At 51.1% G+C, this 21,649-nt stretch overlaps 2 protein-coding genes across 2 annotated transcripts; one reads left to right on the top strand and one right to left on the bottom strand.

Moving 5' to 3' along the window:
• Positions 1-17,632: 17,632 nt before the first annotated feature.
• Positions 17,633-18,631, bottom strand: CHC_T00007058001 (hypothetical protein). The gene has a single exon (XM_005710440.1). It carries the CDS (start codon positions 18,629-18,631, stop codon positions 17,633-17,635), a length of 999 nt encoding a protein of 332 aa, XP_005710497.1.
• Positions 18,632-20,828: 2,197 nt separating this feature from the next.
• On the top strand, positions 20,829-20,993 carry CHC_T00007057001 (hypothetical protein). The gene has a single exon (XM_005710439.1). It carries the CDS (start codon positions 20,829-20,831, stop codon positions 20,991-20,993), a length of 165 nt encoding a protein of 54 aa, XP_005710496.1.
• The last annotated feature ends 656 nt before the right edge of the window (positions 20,994-21,649 follow it).

Raw genomic sequence — 21,649 nt, 5'->3', positions numbered from 1 at the left:
CGTATGATCTTCCGGGATAATTGGACTCCCTTGTACTCAGGCCTGGAAACCTTCTGATCCGGGTGATCTTCGTTGTGTGCATCCACACTTGTAAGCAGAGCTTCCCCAATGCAGTACCAACTGGACTGCTGACGTGATCTCCCTGCATGTGGATCTGAAAACACGACGCTACCGTTGACAATCATCCCTCAGTTCTTACTGCTGATGACTTTTGATCTTCAATCGAGGAGGAAAACATCTGAGAATTCACTCCTATCACATATCCCAACTTTTTATCTATCGAAACGAAAAAAGAACGGAATACGCGAAAAGTTTCGTTTGATCTCTTTCTTCTCTTCGTGGGAAATATAAATACGTGAGAACCCAAGTCATTCAACCCTCCCTAAGTCAAAGAACCGTTCATCACTTATTTTCCTCTCTCCATTCAAAATGCTCTATTACTATGTATGTGATCCCGCCTATAACTGCAGATGCGATACAGGCAAGTCCGTTACACGCCAAACAGCAATGTCTCATCGAAAAAAGCAGAGTTTGAACTGTTCTCAACTGGCCACCACATCCATCTCCCGTTGCCCCGAAAGATGCCACGCCTCTCAACATTAAATTCACAGTGTGAGCCTTTTCCTTCTCAAGCCCGTTATTCAACCATTTCCAATTTCTCAGAGTCAAGTCACATTGCTGCCAACCAACATGAATCCATTCCCGCTCAGAATGAATTGACTTCTTCAGATCCAGACTCAGTCAGCAAATGCACAATTCCGTCCTCCAAAACCGATGATTGTCCAACTGTCACAGAGACATCTTTTGGCACGCCCAGTTCTGACTTTCACATTTCCGAAGCAGATCAAAATCATGCCGGTCACACTTCAGATAGCAGTAATGATCGCATTGATTCTCCGCTCGAAGGATCACGAGATTTCCGCTTTTTTAGCTTCATGTGTAAACACGCTGATCTAGTCGGACTGAGCATTAAGCACCATGCCACCGAGGCTCTCATGGACGATTTGCTCAGAACTGCATGTGCAAACGACCCTCCGACCGAAATATAGAAAACCTTTAAGGGTGTGAAGAAGGCATTATTGCGTTCTACGGGTCTCTCGACATCAAGCTACCCATTCTGTACGGATTCCCATCAAGCGCTTTTCGTTAATCCTGATGGCACCATTGTGCCTTGCGATGAGAAGAACTGCACCAATACTCCAATCACCACTAGGTATTACCAATACGTTGAGCTGTGGCCACAGCTATTGGCGAGGATTCAAAGCCATACATACGGCCCTCTCATGTATGAGTACTATCGAAAAGGACTTCTGCGTGCCTCTTCTTCCGCCGGTAGAAGAGAGTACTTTGACTTCTTTTCCGGATACAACTTCCGAAGAATCCAGGAGAGTCGGGGCGGAATTGATTCCATATGGAATGACATATTTCTCCATTTGACGTCAGACGGAGTGCAACCGTTCAGATCTACAAACTATTCATATTGGCCTGTGCTTCTTACCATCGCAAACCTTCCCCCTCATGACTGATACAAAATACACAACATGCTACCTGTGATAATAATTCCAGGTCCAAACAACCCTAAGAACCTTCCCTCCTTCTTGAGACCCTTACTTGAAGACCTACTAGATCTCAGTGTCGCCGGTAAAATAGTCAAAATGTGGAATGGACAGGAGACTCGCGTTCGTGTGCATCTGCTAACGGTTCAGGCAGATCTCGTTGCCATGGCCAAATTCACATATTTGAGCGGTGTGAATGGAACAGTTCCCTGTCGTTTCTGTTTGATAGAAGGTTTATACGACCCTTTGCACAGACACAACTACTTTCCCCAGGCTGTTTACAAAATGGAGCGTGGGTCAACAGGAAAGCGCAGGAAGGCCATTCATGTCCTCTGTGACCCGGAATCCTTACCCATGCGAAGTGACATACAGGTCCGCGAAACTTACAATCGGATCGAAAAACTCCGTCTCAGAGGACGACTCGCAGAAGCGAAAAAACTGGCGCAGAGAAGTGGTTACTCCAAAAGGATTTTGGGGCCATCCCCGCTGCTTCAGGTTCCAACTTTGTTTGCGTTTGACAGCTTCCCAGTTGATATCATGCATCTACTGTATTGCAACGTTGCGAAGATAACTGTTGACATTTGGTTATCACCGGAAAGGAGCATGGAGGATGTGGCAGTCCTCTCATCAAAAAGGGTCTTTAAGGGCGTAGAACGTTCACTCCGTGCGGCGGGAACTGGAATTGCTTCTTCATCGTGCCGGAAGCCACGGGGGCTGTCTCATCGTGGTTCATGGAAGGCCAATGAATGGAAACATTTCGTCATGACAACAAGCCTTGCTGTTCTTCATGAATGGGTACCAAAGCATATTCTAGATGGCTGGAGCCTTTTTTGCAGGTTCTGTAGCCTCGTGAGTCAATGGGATCTCTCAGAGTCACAGGTTGTTGATATTGAGAAGCTTGCGCAAAGCTTCTATCGTCATTTCAATAAGCACTATCACAATTTCAGAGAAGACCGACTCCATTTGTGCCGTTACGTGTATCATCTGCTACTTCACCTTGGTGACAGTATCAGAGCCAACGGTCCGATATCCATGATGGCTCAATGGTCGATGGAGAATTTTGTGGGGGTAATTAATCGCCGGTGTAACGCAAAGGATTTGTTCGCGGAGTCTGTTGCAGCGATTACGAAGATAGAAGCAGCTGCACGCCTGTATGGTATCGAACGCAACCTCAGTATACCCCACTTGCCGTCATTTCACGAAGAAACAGGGGAGATAGACTCAAACCTCCGCCGCAAAAGTGGACTGAAGGAGTTGGAAGGATTCGAGTTTCGACACCCACGGCATGAAGTAACGATCGATGCTGCTGAGAGCTGCTTCCCAAATTTGAGAAGGATGATGAGACAGTATTACGAGAGTTCTCTGAATAATTCCAGGGAAAATGTGGAGGAGCTGCTTCATCAGTACAGCGATTTAGTTTTGTGGCATCGATTAAGTGATGAAAAGGCAGCAAACGGCGCACCGTATGTGTACAGGTCGTTTCGGGAAATGGATATAAATCGGAAGGAGAGAAGTTCCTGTTATTTTGCAGGGTGTTTCCATTCCGAACATGAAAATGTTTTTGACTTGTCGTATGGTAAAGCTTTGGTATACATAGAACATTGCATAGGAGGAACAGTTCATATGCTTGTTCTAGCCGCGTGGGTGACCAACGGCCTGCATATTGGGGAGCAACACCAAGTGTATGCCAGGCAGCCACGATCAAGCAGAGCTCTTTTTTCAAAGACAACCGTAGAAGCAGTTCACTCCATTTCGTACCCTGTCAGTGTTATGCAATGTGAAGTTCCTAATGGGTCAAATGGGCTCAGTGTTAGGACTTACTTTGTGGACGAGATGAGGGAGCAGAATGGTTTCATGACTGGACGAAAGTGGCGCCAGGACATTCCAGGAGTAATGTTGCAAGGGTTGACGCCTCAATACAAGAAAAAGCAGAGAAAACGTTTCGTCTGAATGCATGAGAAAGGGATAATTAGCAAATCGCTTGTCGAAGTAGCATTGTTAGGGTCGGGTACGCCGCAGTGAGGGAGATGGGGGCGGTAAGGGAGGAGGACGAGAGCCGCGATGAGAGGTACACTATGCCAGCGGGGTTCCTTGCGAGCCGGGGTGAACGGTAGCCAGGGGGCGAAAGGCGGAAGAGAGGGGATTTGTGCACCATACAGACATGGTGCGGTGAGGGAAGGTTATAGTTGATGAAGGGGTGGCGGGTTTCCATCGGCACGATGGATGTGGGATTGGCAACGATGATTGGGCGTGCATGTCCTTCTGGTACCTATACAGTTGTACTGTACGGTATTACCCTCCAATAAACTCATTTTCTCGGAGAGTATACCGCACGCTCACCAGGGGGCAGCGCGCACAGTCTATTGTCTGCGGCGAGGCGGCACGGCATCACAGCTTGCGCGGATATCTTTCGCAAGAAAATATATATCTTCTTCCGCCCCATCGCACGCCGCCCGACCGGAAGAGCCGCGCCGCGCTCCTGGCCCCGACCCGAAGGCCGCCTTGGCCCGCTGACAGCCCCGCAGGAATCGCGCCCACGCTTGCCCATAAAAATACTCTGAGTCTCATCGGCATCCCGCCATCGCATCGCCGCAGATTTTTCACCCCGTACTTTTCGCGGTGCGAGTGTTTCGTAAGCGTTGCGGGGCACGGGCTTTTGCGTGGTGCGATTGTGTACGGGGCTTTCCGTGGTGCGCGAGTGTCGGGGGGGCGTTGCGTGGTGCTGGGGCGTCGGGTGTCTGCGTGGTGCGCGAGCGTCGAGCGGTTGCGTGGAGGTACGGGGGTGTCGCGGGGCGGTAGTGGGTTGCGGAAATGTCGGGTAGCTGCGGGAGTGCGCGAGCGTTGAGCGGTTGCAGGGTTGTGCGAGCGGTTCTGCAGTTGGGCAGTTGGGCGGGGCGGTTGTGTCGGGGGGGCCTGTGGCGGGGCTCGTGTACGGGGCGCGGGTGCACAGGGCGGGGTGCGTTGCAGGGCGCTGCAGGGCTCGTTTCCAACGGCGGGCACTTGGCGTGATGTGCGATGCCCTCCTCAGCGGCGAGGGCCGCCAGGAATCGGCCACCGCGTAGAAGGACGTGCGGTGTCTTACGGGGTTCTAGGTCTTGCTGTACGAGTTTAGGCGCCAGGCGAATAAGTAAAATTTTAATCTGCCATTTGTCCGAAAGCTGTGGGTTAGAAAAATGAATGGCAGACAATTCGAATTTTGTCTGCCCTTTGTCATATCTATATCTGAAGACAATGCATAGTTACTTTGCCACCTGCACGCCATCCATTGTTCGTCCGCCACTCCACATCCATGTCTATGCCATTCTTTTGCGTTGAGTTCTGCTAGGGACCGCGATTGCGATCGCATTGGTGCCGGTGTTTTGCCATCGGGCAACACGTTGGTCGTAGCGTTGCTACATAGTTACGTCCCCGTCGGGTAGTGCTAATCGAGCCCCCGTCGAAAACCTTGAATTATACGCAAGGTGCTGAAGACGCTCGTCGAGCATTGGCTTTACAACCCAGCGAAGCGCGGTTACATTCTCGTACACAAGCCCAACCCGCACTCGCCGAGCACTCAAGTCTTCACAAGCCTCTACCACCATTATCCCCCCGGCCAGGCATCTTTCCTTAACCCCCCGTCGGAGTGGAGCTACCGTGGGCCGCAAGCTCACACAAGGGGAAAGGGAGTCTCGAACGCGCCGTAGCGCGTGCCATCGGCAGTGGTTGTTTCTGTTGCTGTTTTTCTTCTTTTTGTTTGACCGTTGGACTGTGTTCGCGGCCTGCCAGGCACATCGCACTACACCAACTCCTACCCCACCGATTTGATCGGTCAGGTGTAGCGCGTGCGCGATCCCCTTGGCGGCCTTACGTTCGGGATTGAGGATCGGAAGAGGGTTGCGTTTCGCGTATCCCACGACGGTGTGCTTCGGAAGCCTCCTTTCTCGTCGTGAGAAATTCGCGACGATGTCGTCGAAGGTCTGATTCGGTAGGACCTCCGCGACGCCATTCGTCAGCCTCAATCCATGTCGGTGTTGGAGTGAGGGCTTGGGTTCCAGGAACACGAGGCCCCTCCCCGCCGTTGTCACACGCACGCGGGCTTGTGAAATCGCGGGGATGGTAACCCAGCGGGCGATTCGGATCGCCTGCGGGGCCTCCTCGCGTACGTCCGGCCGACCCGTGTGTCGCCCGTGTCGCCTGGTAGGGGGGGGTCGGCTCCCCCTTTCCGTCGACGATGGCGACGGAACCGCCTTGGCGTAGCTCCATTCGTTGAGCTTCGATGTCAATACATTGCACGTGCCTATCGATGAAGGCCGTCCCGAGAAGGACTGGCACGGCGAGCTGGTCCGCGACTACGAACGGAATTCGGAACACCGTGTTCCTCAACCGGACAGCTAGGCGGACGACGGCCGAAAGCTTGAGCGGGTTGCTATTCGCGCCTGCCAATCGTGGAAGAGGTGCGTCGTGCACGACGTAACGTGTCCAATCGGGGGGAAGGTCGGCCTTCCTCACCAGATTATACCCCGAGCACGTATCATCGGCGATCGTGCGGGGTTCAAATATATTTCCCTCTGTGGCTATCGAGCAGAGGACGTTGTAAATCTTCGACGTCATAAGGCAAATGACGCCATCGACAACCTTCGGGGCGACCGTATCGGTGAGGTCGTTCCGCCGGGGCCTTCTATTTCGCTGCTGGTCCCGCTTGCGTTTCCTTCTCCCTCTTTCTTGAGGCGTCCGCGGATCAGTGACGCCCCTCGGATTATTCGAGTCCGTACGACACGGACCTTTCTCCGGCGACCGTGGGCTCGCGGGGGTCAGGGGATCGACAGAATCTTTTCGGCCGTCGTTGCCCCCGTCGCCATCGTTACGCCTCACCGGGACGTCCGCTTTCCCGGTGTCTTGTTCTCCTAACGTCGGGCTTTCGGTGGCCTCGACGTGCGCTCCCTCCTGTATCGGCATTACCGGAGCTCCCGTGCTCGCCTCCGGTAGCGGGGGATGTATTATCGGACAATACCCCCCGTGTCCTTGTGGAGCACGCGAGGTCGGGTCTAGTTCGTTGGGAAAAGACAGCTCACGCGACCGCGTGTACGTAACCGTCTTTACCCTTTTTTCGAACTACCCGTGCTATCGGAGCTAACCTCTTGGCTATCGACGGCCAGGTCTTCTTCGGGTAGCCGGCCGCGTGAGTCGGGACGATTCCCTCACTGCAGCTCGTCGGCCTTGGCGAAGTATTCGGAAACTTCCGGGCCTTGACCTGCGGCGTCCGGTCGTCGCAGGATATGGGGGATGAAGCGAGTCGGCTCTCCTTCGTGACCCTCCGTGGGTAGAGGGTACGGATCCTCTACCCAGTATTGCAGGTACATTATCGCATTTTGTACCTGTTGGGGTGACCGAGAACGGTCTCGGTTCCTTCTCTCTCCTTGGCGCGGGTACCTTGTGTCCACCTGGCGGTAGGCGGGTCGATCCCGACGATCGACCTCGTTACGACGGTACCCACCTCCACGGGGGGCGAAGCGTGCGCCCCCACCCGATCGTTTCGGGAAACCTTGACGCGGGGGACGGCCCTCGCCCGCTGCATGCCAGAGGAGATTACGCGCACCGGGGTGCGTCTCCATCTGGTAGCGGTAGTTCCTGTACGCCGTGAACATTCGTTGTTCCGGCGACAGGAACCGGCACGCGTACATGGCATGCCCGTACGTGCGGCATTGCCAGCACACGTACGCGCTGCCGTCCGTGGAGGTGATGGTCGCCGCATGCCGCGCCTCCTCATCGGTGACGAGGGGCACGAGATGGGCTTCGCCCCCTGCATCTAGGTTCGATATGTCGAGCTCTGCGACACGGGGGTCCGTACCCCTTGCCACTCTTGCAGTGGCCACGAATGCAGTCGCGTAACTCGATGTCGTTCCGGTCGACATCGGTGAGGGGGTTCGTGCCCCCACTGGCCCCGCTCCCCGCGTAATGAGGACAGGGTCGGCCTGCCACTCATCCTCCCCGACATGGAGGGTCGAGGCGGGCAAACTTGTCGCGGCCGACTTCGTAGTCCTGCCAGCCCTCCCTCCCGGTTTCGGATCCGGCAGAGGTAAACTGCGCCAAGCGTGGTACGTTGTACCTTCCGCCGTGCCGATATGGCGGATGGTCGGAAGATCGGTCTTCTGACTGCTTGGCAGCCTTTGCACAGTTTGGGATACTGCGGCGCAGGTTGCCGGTGCAAGTCCCCGCACGAAATAGTGCGCGAGGGACTGTTCGGAGAAGACTGCGGTGCATCTGAACGTGGCAGTCTCGAGTCGGTCAGCAAACGTGATTTCTGTCTCATGCGATTGATGACGCGCCATAGCGACATCGTCGTACGCTTCACCTAACACGTCGTCCGTGAGGTAGCGTTTCAAGAATTGATTAACGAGCCCCGGCCAGCTCACGTCGTCGTGGAGCTGGCCGGCGCGGAGGCCACGCATCGTATAACTCGTATACAGGCGCTCCGCGTCGCGCTCTAAGAAGTGCGCGAGGACTCGTATCGCAACACCTTCGGTCAGGGGTTGCGACTTGAAAGTGATCCGGATATCCTTCAGGAACGGCAGCAGCTGAATCGGGTCGGTACCGTCGAAGCTGCGCATCGTGGGACAGATCCCACTACAGCGTTAGACGTACTTCGCAATCCGTCCCGCGTCACCCGAGGTAACGAGCCTCGAGGTGTTATCCAAGCGGTACATACGATAGTCAGTAACGGCGCTGAACTTTTGGATCATCGTATGTACCCGCTCGAGCCTGGGTTCAGCGGGACCCAGCGTGCCGAAGGAGGTAACCGGTAGCGTACGGACGTCTACCGGACCTGGATGCTCGGCATAACTTGCCGGCGGGTAGCCACCCCAGCAGGGATCGACAGAGAACATCGGTTCTCCGGATCCGGGGGCGGCTCCTCCACGGTCCTGTTCGTCCGCGTACGATACGCGGTCCACTTTCCGCCTACTTCCGGTGATAGGCGGCAAGGCTTGGGTCCCAGATGCGAAGTTCGTGTCTATCGGTAGACGGCTTCCTTCTGCAGTCCGACTGATAGCCGCAGCAGTTGGGCGCCAACCTTCGGGGGCGGCAGAGCTCGGAGGTACGGTACTACTGGGCCCTCTCGAGGGGGCACCGGGTAGCCTTTCGGCCATGGTACGTTCCATGTCACCAGCACGCCGACGAGTGGCGTTGAGCTCAGCGGAGAGGTGCGCGAACGCGCCCAATTGCTCCGCGGACGGAGATGTTCGGTCCTCGGGTCGTCTCACAGAGGTCGGCCTCTCAGGGCGACCTTGCCCGGACGGTCCGGGCGAGGCGAAACGGGAGTCTTCGACGAGCACTAACCGCGAGTGTAACTCGTCGATCAGTGCTCGGAGATTCGCTAAGGACTGCGTCACTCTATCGAACCTCCCTTCACGCAGGGAGCGGAGTTCGGCCATACATCGAGTGTATACATTGTCCGATACATCGATCCGGAGGGAAGTACGGACTTCCTCAATGTATTCGGCTATGCGGTCGAACATCGCCGCCGCTATTTCCTCGGAAGATCCCAGCGACGGTTCGCGGTGACGAGGACCTGCGTCGCCGTCGCCCGACGGGGCGGATGGGGACTGTACAGCGGCCGGACTCGGATCCGCCGCTTCGGAGCGGATCGAGGGCTCAAACTCTTGGCTCATCTCGACGCCATCGGTTCGCGGAGGGAAGCGGAAGTCTTCTCGGAGATCGGACTCCAGGTTCTTGTAGGTCGGGAGACCACTGTAGCATAAACACCCAGCGATAGGGGTGTATGCACAGTTCGACCGAGACCCTTGTCGATCGAGAAGACGGGGGTGAAGCGGGACACCAGCTAACGGCACCGGGCAGCGGGCCCGGGTAGCGTAGTAGAGCGGGATCGGGGAGGACGCCGATACGCGCGAGCGGTTCGACGCCTCGACGCCCCGGCGCGGTACTGGGTAACGATCCAGTACCGACGGGCAGAGGCGGAGCCGGCTCGTGGGCGTACCGCGCGCGTCCTCAACCCGCGCTCAGTGCCGCTCTAAGGTAGTTACCGAGCGCTACCTTAGAATAAGCGGGAAGTCGGACCTTGACGGTCGGTGGGTGACAAGTCCGTGCTTGTCCTCCTCCACCGCCGCCGGTCCGCTCCATATTTAATATACAAAATAATCTATAACACTACAGTACCGAAGTACTGTAGTGGACTACTGTAGTACAGATCGGACCGTACTGTATTACTGTCAGCCATCGTGGCTGACAGTACACGTGTGTGCGCGCGCTTCCGTCCCGCGCGGTAGTACTGTAGAGCATCGGGCTCTACAGTAGTGGATCCCGTTGTTGATCTAATCTAACTAAAAGCCCCAGGGGGGGTTATACTACAGTTAAGACAGTCACCGAGACTTTGGAATGAGAAGTGGTGTGCTGTTATGAAAAAGCTCGGTTTTAGTGCTTTGTAGTCTGATGAATGTGTTTCGTACGCAGGAAGGTATGGATATTGTTATATGTAGACGACATTATTGTGATGGGACCTGAAAGATTTGCTATTGATCAAGTGAAGAGTGAATTGATGAATCAATTGGAAGTGAAAGATCTTGGCCGGCTACACCATTTTCTTGGTGTCACTTTCATCCCAGATAGCGGTGGAGCGTGGTTATCCCAACGTCACGTCATACACTGCTGAAGTTCTAAATAGATTTGAGATGAATACTTGTCGTCCCGTTTCTACTCCAATGGAAAGTTCTGTTCGGGAACCCGAAGAGGAGGCATCGAAAATGCCGAGCCAGCTGCTCTACCAAGAGGCCATTGGATGCTTTTCTTATCCGCACGGACACGACCAGATATCTCGGCTGCAGTTGGAATACTCGCCAGACGGGTCGCTCATCCTACTCATCAGGACTGGGTTTCAGTTAAAAGAGTATTTCGATACCTACGTGGAACCTCTAACCTAGCATTACGCATTACAGTTCAAGAAGGGGAGCTCTTATGTTACTGTGATGCAGATTGGGCAGGGGATTCAGCTAATAGAAAATCCACTACCGGAGTGTTAATGAAACTCGGAGACTGTACAGTTGTTTGGAGGACCATGAAGCAAAGGAATATAGCCATGTCCTTCACAGAAGCAGAGTATATTTCGTTGGGCGAAGCCGCTAAGTTGGTGTTGTGGATACGATTGCTCCTTGCTGAGTTTGGATGCAAACAAAGTGGACCAACTCGAATACTGGAAGATAGTCAGGGCGCCATCGTATGGGGCACAGAGAGCGTCTGGAAAGCGAAACATGTTTCTATTCGTGTTAACTCTACCAAGCAACTCGTTAAGGACAAAGTGTTGGCAATTGAGTATTGTCCAACCTCCCGCCAGCTTGCCGACAAATTCACGAAGCCTCTTTCGAGGAAGAAGTTCTCTTCAAAAAGAGAAAATCCACGAATACTATCTCATACGTAAGACAATCCACAAAAGGGGTGTTGTAATTGCTGAGGAATGTGTGGTGATGTATTTTATTACTGACGTAACAGTCGCGAGATCCTGCTCAGACTGAAACTCAAGATGAGATACAGTGTTTGGAGAATGATTGGAAAACAACATTCACAGCCGAATCAGATGAGTAGTATGTCGATTTTATTTGCATATGCGGGGTTACCTATGCTACGAAACCTACTTACTGTTGTAGTGGAAGAAGCAATAGTAGGCTTATGCAGCGTTTATTGCATGGTTGATATGTAAGGTCCCCTGCTGATACTTTGGGCCGCTTCTTTTTAGTGTTTCACGATTTGAGCAAGTTTACGTGAAACTTAAGTATATGAGGGTGAGCGTAGCTCACCTTAAGAACTAAAAAGAAGAGTTGCAGTAGAACAAGCAACAAGAAGAAAAGCCTTTCGTTCTCCGCTGCGCTACTGAGTTCTACTCGCAACAATCTTATCCTCTGTGCTTTGAACTGCCTGTTCTTGTTCATAGTTTTATGACTTGAGCGATTTTGTCTTGTCAAACTGCACATCTCTTGACATGATGACCTTCCTAATGTTGGGTAAGTATACCTTGTAACTATTTCCAGATCCATAAGCTATACAATATCCTATTTGTGCTCTTGGATCGAACCTGTTACGGTGCTTTGGCTTGGGGACATGAACAAAAGCCTATTTTTGTGAGGGGCTAGAGTTAATTCCCCTCTAACCCGGAAAGCCCTTTCAGTTCGGGCTCTCCTTCGACAACTAAGTACCCGCGTATCTGAAGCGGTTTTCGAAATATTATAGCTCTCCATTCTTCTCTGTCTGTAAAGTGGGCTCTCCTTCGTGCTGAGCGGGCGGCGCATGTGAAAAATGAGAGACTGTGTCTTCTGCGTCACAGAGCCGGCAGGTTCTGTTTCCTAGCCTAAGAATGCCCCTCAGTAGTTGGAATAGGCCACCGCATCCGGTATAAATCTGGTTTCGGATGACTCGCGCTTTTCTTCTCGTCCAATTACCCTGCATGTTGTCAGGGAGGTCGTCAACATAGTTGGCGGCCCTCCTCCTTGCTCGACGAATTGCCGCTTTGGAGTCGTGAAATTCGACAGTGACCGTGAGTTGTTCGCACAGTGGCAATTGGAGCGCCAGCTTCGCTAACTTATCAGCTTGGTCGTTGCCTTGCAGCCCACAATGGGAGCTGATCCATATGATGTCAAGAGAACAGCTGGGATCACGAGTGAGTGTGATCATTTGCCGTAGTTCGTACAGTAGAGCGTTATCTTGTCTCCCAAACCCTGAGAAGGCCTTGCATATTCCTTGGCAGTCTACTATCCATAGGTGGTGCGTATTTTCGGTCGGATTTCGCAAAACCTGGCTAAATGCACCGATTGCGGCTCTGAGTTCCGCGGAGAATGAGGTGCATGTAACCCCCTGGCGCTTTGTGCTGTTCCGTGGAACCCGATCTGTGCTCCCTTAATAAGGGATAATGTGAGTGGAAGCGGATATGTCATAATATGACATATCCGCTTCCACCCACATTGTGGAATTCGGAGACTTGGAAAATCAGCCTGTCTCCGTCCTCATAAACGACGTAGGTTCGGTCTGGCTGCGGTTCAAAGTGTACAGCGTAAACATCCGTGTCATCTTAGTAAAGCAGATGAGATTGTAGGGCGCCGTGAAGAGCGCGATAAGTCGTGACGCAGTGAAGGCCTTCGAGGTCTGGTTGCATAGGAGTTGAGGTTGCAGCGTACCATTTATCTTCCCATCGCACAGAGAGCGGCCAGGGCTGATCTTTGGGGTAGGAGGTGTCCGGGGTCTCCAACAGATCCGTCCGTCCACAGTTCCACATCACATTTTCGTAGCCTAGATAAAAGTTCCTCAGCCTTTTTTAAACGAGTTGTGTCCTCATCGGTCCTGGAGCAGTCTGTGTAGAAAAACCTTAACTGCGTTAGGCAGGGGCTTCGATATGTTCTGTGTTGTCAGTGGCGGAAACGGAAGGCGTGGTAACGGGGGGATTCCTGTTTGTGCAAGTCTTTGTCTCTCCTGTCTCCTTGGCGGTTGATCGATTGGTCCTGCCCTTCTTTTTAATTCCAGTCATGCTAAGTAAAGATGACGGCTGTGGGACCCGCGCGTTTCTTTCGAGAAGTATTGCTGCTGCCTTTGAGGCCTCTTCGCGCAGAGAGTCCGTGTCGGATAGCTCGCGGAGCCTTTCAATAGTTGAGGGCTTACAGCAGCCTGTCTGTATTCTAAGAGCGACGTTTTGCGCGCGCTCCAATTTATGTAGCGTGGTTGATGATCCTTGTGGTATGCAAGCGCTACAGGCGTAAATAACAACCGGTTCCAGGATGGCAAAAAAGGCTTTGACACAGACTTGCGCAAATGCGCCAAATTGGGTTCCCTTCTCGTAATGACTTCGTACGGTTTCATATGTGGGTACAGTAGTTGCATGCTGAACTAAAGAGACAGTTTCGGATGTAATGGGCCGTGTTCACAGCTTCAGCCCACAATCGATTTCTTGCTTTGATGTCCTTAGCACCCATGACGATTGGTTTGGCCATGTCCATTAAGGTCGTATTTAATCGATTAAATACGACCTTAATGGACATCGCAGAACGCTAGTTCTGATTTTCTGTTAGATTCCGGTGAATATGGTGCTGTAAATTCTTGCTGTATGCCCTTCAGTGTCATCCACTGCTGCGTTTCGTGAGATACAAATTCTTCGCAATTGTCTGATCTGACCCTCTTTACTTGTCGTTTGTACGCTGTTTCTAACTCTGTGATCATGTCCTTGAGAGCTTTTCCTGCTTTTCCTTTTGATTTCAGAAACCGGACAACAGATAGAGCACTAGCATCATCGTACACCGGCATGAACTACCTGCTGCCGTTCAGGGAAAGGTGTTTCATCGGTCCTACAAGGTCTGTATGTACGAGATCTAGCAACTGTGTTACCATTTTGTTATCTTTTGACCCAGATGGTCGGTTGCTTCTGGTGGAATTTCCTAGCTTATAACATTCGCATTGAGTTAATTTTATAACTTCGCTGAGTTGAATTCCTTTCACAAGTGGCAAAGTCTTCTACATGGTTGTCTCAATAGCATTTCCTAGTCTCTGATGCCACCTGTATTGCGATTCTTGTGAAAAGGGCGAGAACCTGAACTCCACATACAGTAAGACGACTGTTAGCAGGTTTCAAGATAGCTTCGTATATATACGAAGCTATCTTGAAACCTGTCATAGAATAAGAATAAGAACTAAACAACATTGGATTATATTCCAATGTTTTACAAGTTCTTATTCTTCGAGATAAGGTTCATTCTTGTCTCTTGTCTAGATCGTGCACCAGCCTTTTCCATCTCTGTCGGTATCGAAGGACACTTTCAATCCGGCTTTTCTGACACGGCTGACCGAGATGGGGTTACATATCAATGATGAAGCGTACAACACATCCTTTAGATTGATAGTATTCTTAGTACCATTGACCATCGTTGTGCAAAGCACTGTACCAACACCAATGACCTTTGCCTGCTTGCTATTTCTGACGGACACTGAGTGGTCAGCATTGTCTTCTTCCATACATTGGAATAATTGTGGGTTGTTACACGTATGTGCGGATGCAACGGAGTCAATATATCCCTTTATGGAAATCGTATTTTTTAGAATAGCGTTAGCACGGTTGCTCGTTGCCACAAAGGAGAATTCCACGTATACAGAGTTTTGTTGTGATTGGTATGGCGTAGAACTTTGTGGCTTTGACTTGAACCCCTTTTAAGTTCTTATTGCTGTTGGGGTACCTGCGTTGCCTATCGCGTCGCTTCTTGGCGAGATGTGGTCGGTAGTTCTCGCTACCACGGTTAAAGAAACATTTTTGTTTCGAATGTTCTTTCTTTCCACATTAGCCACATTTGTCTTGTCCATGCACTTGAAGTGCTACTGATCCGGAACGTACTGTATCACCATCGAGTTCAGCGTTTCAAGTAACCATTTGAGCGATGGCTCCGGTGAATGGCTTACCAGTTGCTCTTATTACGGCGGCTGTAAAAGCGAACTCTTCGAGGAACCCGCATAGTAATTCTATCTTCTTATAAGCTTCAGGTAAGACGCGTCGGACTGCTGCTCGCTCATTTTCGGAAACTAGCAAACGATTTACATACTCCATACATTTCTCTCCAGTTTCCTTCTTGACTTGTTGGTATTGGGCAAGATATGCGTCTATGCGTGCTTCGGATACTTCCTTTTACAATGGCTTTAGGGTATCTCATACGTAATTCGGGTCCCTGAGTGTGATGATGGCCGCGTTGCACAATTCATCAATTGTTAAGATGATGTTGGTGAGATCGATGTCTCGGCGTCTCTTATACTTGAGCTTTTCCTCCTCATACTTGGCTCGATCGCATTTGATAGTGGGGGGACTTGGTGCTACTTCTTCCTCAGACACTATACTCCAAAGACCTTTTTCTCGAAGAATAAATTCCATCTTCTATGACCACATGAAATAGTTATCTGCTGTTAGTGCAGAAATGCGATACCGACTTGTGTCTATGGTATCAATTCGGTTGTCTTCTATCTTGTTGTTCTTTTCTGTACGCTTGGTTTACGTCCAACCCGGTTTAACGACGGAAGATTTCTCTAAGACCCTCAACGGTCATGATAATACCTTGATCTTGAGCTTGACGGTTGATGGAAACGCTTGCGGTTGAGTTCAAAACTTTGTTACTTTTAGAACAGTGGTAGAGCACCTGGGCCCATAACCAAATAACAAGTGTATGGGATTTGTCTCATTTTTGGTTTTGTGTTTTGCGCTTGAGTTTCAGAGTTAAGACCGAAGTGCAGCTCGATGAGCGCCTTTTATATGCTCTCTCTGGTGAGGGAACAGCTCACCCAGATCAGCACGTCTTTCCTAACCTTGTTCTAGAACCAGCTGCATAGTCTAAGCAATTCTACACTGTTCGCCTTCTAGAGGCTTGTACAGTATTCTAGACTTGATCTTCCCAGATAAGTAGTCTTCGTTACTGTAGATGATCCTCAACTGCGCTAGAGACCAAGGGTGCAATATCCGTTTATCGCAACCTTTTCAACTTTTGTTCTGCCCACGTGATTTCTCGATAAGAAGGAGAACGACACCCTTGCCACCGAACTTGACTTTTGCGTTGCGGAAGGGTAGTTTTTAGTGAGAACTGCATGTCCTTTCCGATTGTTTACAGAAATGCCCTGCAAAGAGTCTTTTTTGGGCAACCTCGAACGTTTATTGATACAGTATTATAGAAACCAGAACGCTTGTTTAAAAAGGCAACAGGGTAACAGAACTCCACTACATTCTCAGTCCTTCAGTGCGTTCAAAACTCCTATCCCAATGTTAATGAAGATGTTATTGCCGAGGGCAAATACGTGAAAGAAATGGTGTCCAAATTGACTTTCAGAATGAAAATTTGATGTAACCATTTTTGCAAGACGGAAGCCGGCGTCACATGAGGCAACTCGCTTGTTGTCTAGACTCCACTGTGCTGCAGTAGGAAGTTTCTCACTGCGCTAGTGTATCAATCAGTGTAGCATGCAAAGCAAAACCGATGTGTTGGATGCGCCAGCGATTCCAATCTGTGGCTCGTGGAATCGGCGTTGTTGCGCGAGCTACGCACAGGCTATCATAGGGATTACTGTGTTGCTGTCTTGCATTCTTCTGGATTTGTCCAACGCTCAGGAAGGAAGGCGCAGCAAGGCTGGTATACAATAATTCGAATGCTGAAAAGTGCAGACCGAAACCGTGCATCTGCAGCATGCGAGTCATTCAAACTCAAGAACTGTATCCAAACCACGATGATACTGTCATGAGAGAAAGCCGATCGGTAGAAACGCAGTTGAAGAGGTGTGATCACTCCTCCAACCGAAACTGACTAACATGAGCATTATTCGCACCCCTCCGATCTTCGCACTCCTCCGATCTTCGCACTCCCATGCTGAATGGCTTTGTGCACAGCGAGGCTACACTAATATCTGTAACAAAAAATGTGCGAATGTATTTCTTTTCAAATTTGATGGCCACGGTTTCTATTTTTCTTTGATAGGCTCACTCGTTTTACTTTTTTTCTAAAGTTAGAACCGCGTAGAATGTCGACCCGAGGAGGGAGACACAGACATTCCCCATATTCCTTCTTTGCCTTTTAATGGGGCCGCCCGTCCGAGAAAACGGCGCTTTGTGTGTGCACAACGCCGTTTATGTGTCATAAAATCCCGATTTGGTCAACACAATTTGAGATTTTAGGATTTCAGGAAAGCCCCCATTACATTCACCACAAGATTCAACATGCGATCAAGCATCGGGAGAGGCTTTGCATTGCTGTTGCGCACGTGTACAACTTATGATGGGTCATGAGAGACTGCGGCCTGTACGGCGTGATGGATGTCCATGGATAGTAGAGCTGTGGACGGACATCCACAGCTCTACTAAACCACGCTGCTTGCAGACAAGGCGTAAAATGTACGCCGCAAAAATTCTTCTCAAAATGGCACGTTTTATGTTACGGGGGCCAACGGTCCCTTTCGTCTCGGGGAAGCTCAACTTGTACACACTGTGCTCCACTGAAATTGCGACCTATCCTTTCGTAAAGGAAACCTTCTCTCGCCGTAGAATCTTTCCAGAAAACCGAGCCAATTCTACGTCGACGTCGACGTCTACGACTCTACCCATAGATATGGTCTGCTCCCCTTAAGGAAGTATCCCCCTTGGGATAAAACCTTTCAAAGAACGAGGCCACTGACCGCGCGCATTCTTCCGCCGAATTCTCCCGCTGATCGATGAACAGCTGCTGCAACGTCGCGATCGACCGTGCCTCCTTGTCCCCGAGCCTGGAAAACACTGCCCTCACGAATTCCTGTGCCACTTCCTGCCCCGCCTCTGGGTAGAAGGACATGAATAGCTGTTTGATCTGCTCCTCGTCAGGACTAGGAAAGTGAAATCGTCGATCCACACGTCCGCCCCGAATCAACGCGCTGTCCAGTTTGGCAATGTGATTCGTCGTCATCACCGTGATGACCCCATCCGCACTGATCAACCCGTCCAACGCGTTCAGAAAGCTCGAAAAGGAGAGGTTCGGTGCCTCGGCGCTGGTTCGGTCCTTGTTGAATAGTGCATCCACGTCCTCAAGTACGAGAAGCGCGTTCGCGGGGATCACTGTGAGTGCCTGGGCGAGGTCCTGGTTGCTGAATCCTGGATTCGTCATGCTCAGAAAACAGCAGTTGAGCTGGAATTGAGACGCGATCACACGGATCGTCGATGTCTTGCCTGTCCCGGGTGGTCCGAAAAAAAGAAACGAACGCCGATGTGGCATACCGTGCTCGACATACCATTTACGCGTCTCCACTTTAAGAAAGTGCTTGACGTCTTCGAGAATGTTATTCATTCTCATCGCGGGAAGAATAACAGATGCCGGTGTTCTCGAGCGCTTCACGCCCTCTAATGACCATTGACCACTTCCATAACAAAATTGGTATCGATACAGTGAAAACTTGTGGTCGTTGCCGTCGTAGATGTCTTTGTCAACGCTCCACTGAGAGATCTCCGTTGCAAAGTTACGCAGCTTTTTGGAACCGTCAAGCCCGACTATTAGCAGTTCACGGAGAGTCGAAAGCGTTCCGTTCACCTTCTGCGGTTCTCCCACGGAGTAATGCACAATGTGCATATGCAGACCAGTGCTATTGTCATCCGTACCTGCTACATCGCCATTCTCTCTCCCTTCTTCAGGAACTTCTGGCACTTTAGATTCAGAACTACCTTCCGTTTTCGTTGCAAGAACATCGAGCTCTCCCATTCTACGCTTTGCGTCGCTGTTTTGTTTGCAGAGATAGTCGGCCGTAAGATGAGGTGGAGGTGGCCAGACAATGACTGTTTCCCCCAAGCCGAGCTGAAATTTTGGCTGTACAAGCTTCTTATCTAACAGGCCTTTCCCGCCTTTCAACTTTTTTTGTTCCATTGTTATCATAGGCATCCGAAAACTTGTCAAAGTTTCACTGTCGAAGTCATCGTTTGATCGTAGGGATTTCACGTGAGCAACAGATAGAGGGAAGGATGTCTTTGGATCTTGAAGATCGGATAACGCCGCGTACTCCAAAACAGCAGAGTAGAGAAGCCCAACAGAGCTCTGCACAGTAAGAGTGGTTAAGGATTCCACTGGCACTTGATGCTCAGCCGCAATACGAACAAGGGCATGGTGCGGCACATGCGTAGTTGTGCCCTGCGGAGGTGACCATTCTTCGGCCAATCCTGGACGTTGCTTCTCTACCATGTTCGCGTGTTTGTGGTTCTGTTCGCACCCCCCGAAGGAGCCGAGGGCATATAAAGAGCGTGCAAGTTATTTTGCCCGTAATTCGACGCTGGAGCCCGTCTGGTTTGTTGCACACGAAGCTGCTTGCAGTATGGAGCTTCTTCTACGGTACCCTTGGTACCACGTGTACCTCCACAATACACGTCTAGTCCAACTCTTGAATGAGAGTGCTCGCATGTGAAAGTGCGTCTGTTTCTATTCGGCCGAAAGCTGATACTCATACGCGTTCGCTATTGGCTGTGCTGGGCATATCTAGCTTCGCTGTCATTTCAAATTGTTGTAGCAGTTTAGATGGACTCTGGTTTACCTCCTGGTTATCATATAGATTTCTCCTCTTCACCTTCCTATGTATGGTGTCCCGTCGCTCTGAACTTCGACTAGCGCCTGTGCCATACTCGGCAAAGTTGTGACACTGCTGCCTCTCTTACAAGGCGTTGATTTCGCAAAGTTGTGACATTGCTGCCCCTCTTACAAGGCGTTGATTTCGTTCGTTAAAGGGCGAGCTAAAATGTGCTGTACAGTCTTGCATCATGAAACAGAAGACTGAAAGGGATACACGAACACCCTTTATCTGTATGCTGCGCTGCTCCCTTTTTAATTAAAGCATCGCACATGTGTGCGGCAATCGCCTTTTGTTCCAACCGCGTTCATGCCTGCTTCAAAATTTTCATATTTTGCGTCCTTTGCATTGGTTCTGAAGGTTGGTGCAACCTCACGAAGCGATGCCCATGTGAGAATTAGTGCGTAGAAAATGAAAATTTTGAGATGTGTTCCCAATACTGCGTCACAAGACTACAGCAACAAGCATGCATTGCACTCCACCCATTTAAACGAACAGATTGGTCAGCATTCTTTGAGATGCAAAAGCAGCTAACGCGACCAATCGAAGTTCACCTGTGAATAAGACAACAAGCGGCTTGCCCTCAAAGCGAACGCCACCCGAAGGTGGCACAGTAACAGACGCCTCCGATAGCGTATTTTCATGCAGGCAGCAATGGAATTGTTGGGGTGGAAACGGGGTACCTCGTCCCGTGTCATACCCGTGCGTGTTTTATTTTTGTGATGTGATGTCTCTCTCTGTCTCGGCCGTACAGGACGACCGAAAACCACCGCATTTATACTCTTTTTGCGCGAGGTCTACAATTACTAACTTAAACTTCCAATTACTTACACCGGTCCCAACCACGTGTCACACAACCCCCCACTTAGGCGGGGCCACGGGCCCCGGCCACTCAATTTTTGCCTTTGATTTTGATTTTTTTGATTTTTTTTTCACCCTCCAGCCTATATCAACACAGACCTGCGTCTCGGACCCCCCTTCCCTTCCTGTGGTATCTGCCGTCGCTCTCCGTTCGTCTTTCTCGCTCCACCCCAGCTTCGGTTTAGCCCTTTCGGCCTCCTGCTTCCTGCGCTGCTTAGCTCTCGCCGCTCTTCCGCGTTGCCTCCGTGGTCCTCGTTGTATCTTAGACCTCCTGTTTCCCGCCAGATCGAGAGGCACGCAGGTGGGGTTTCAGTCCCCGTGTGCCCTCTTTGGCCCCCCTCATAGCGTAATACGATGGCGAGGACCAAGCAGACAGCGGCGAAGAGCACGGGAGGTAAGCGTCCGCGGAACCATCTCGCTCTGAAAGCTGCGCGCTTCGCCAGCCGCGACCACTTAATGTTCGAGCTCTCATCTCGAACAGATGTAACCAAGGTTTCCAAGACGGGCTCCATCTACTAGGGTCCCCGAACCTTGCCGTCAAGTACTGGGATCTTTTAGTCCGCAACAGCCTCCTCTTTGAGAGGACCGGCTCTCCGTCGCGTCGAATCCGAGATTTCCATGACGCTGGAAAACACCTTAATCAAGATGAAGTCGCTCTCCGCGGGTCGGGTCTTCGTAGTCCATCTCTGGGACTCCTCTTGAGGCTCGACCCGGGTGTCTATGGCGCGACTTTAAAAAGGCTTGCCCCACATAATGCACAGCATCTGCGTCTCGACCATACATTCCATTGTACTTGATTGTATGGAGGGGTTTCCGCTTCGGCTCTGCGCCGGCGCGGTCAAAGCATGCGTTGGAGCCGACGGGATCTTCGTTGGCGTCTCCGAACTGCGCCAAGTTCTCGTCGTCACCCCTTCCAAGAAGAAACGGAGCAGAATTGGACGCGCAAGCAGCCGCAGAGCGCACAAGAAAGCCGCGATTCGGGGTTCGGGAAGTTCCATTCAGCATTAGAGGTCATTGGTGATTCCTATTGCCTCTATGACCCACTCTCTATCTACTCGTAGCAAGTAATCAGCACTTCATATGCATTTCACTATCTTTCAATTCAAAGCGTAAAAATCCCTAGTCATTTGCCTCACTGAAGGTGCAACGGTTGCCTCCTGTAGAGGACCAGCCTT

This window comes from Chondrus crispus, genomic scaffold (genome assembly GCF_000350225.1).
Source record: "Chondrus crispus Stackhouse genomic scaffold, scaffold_60, whole genome shotgun sequence".
In the NCBI taxonomy this organism is placed as follows: Eukaryota; Rhodophyta; class Florideophyceae; order Gigartinales; family Gigartinaceae; genus Chondrus; species Chondrus crispus.
The sequence above is the reverse complement of the archived record's forward strand: the minus strand, read 5'-3'. Positions and strand labels throughout refer to the sequence as shown.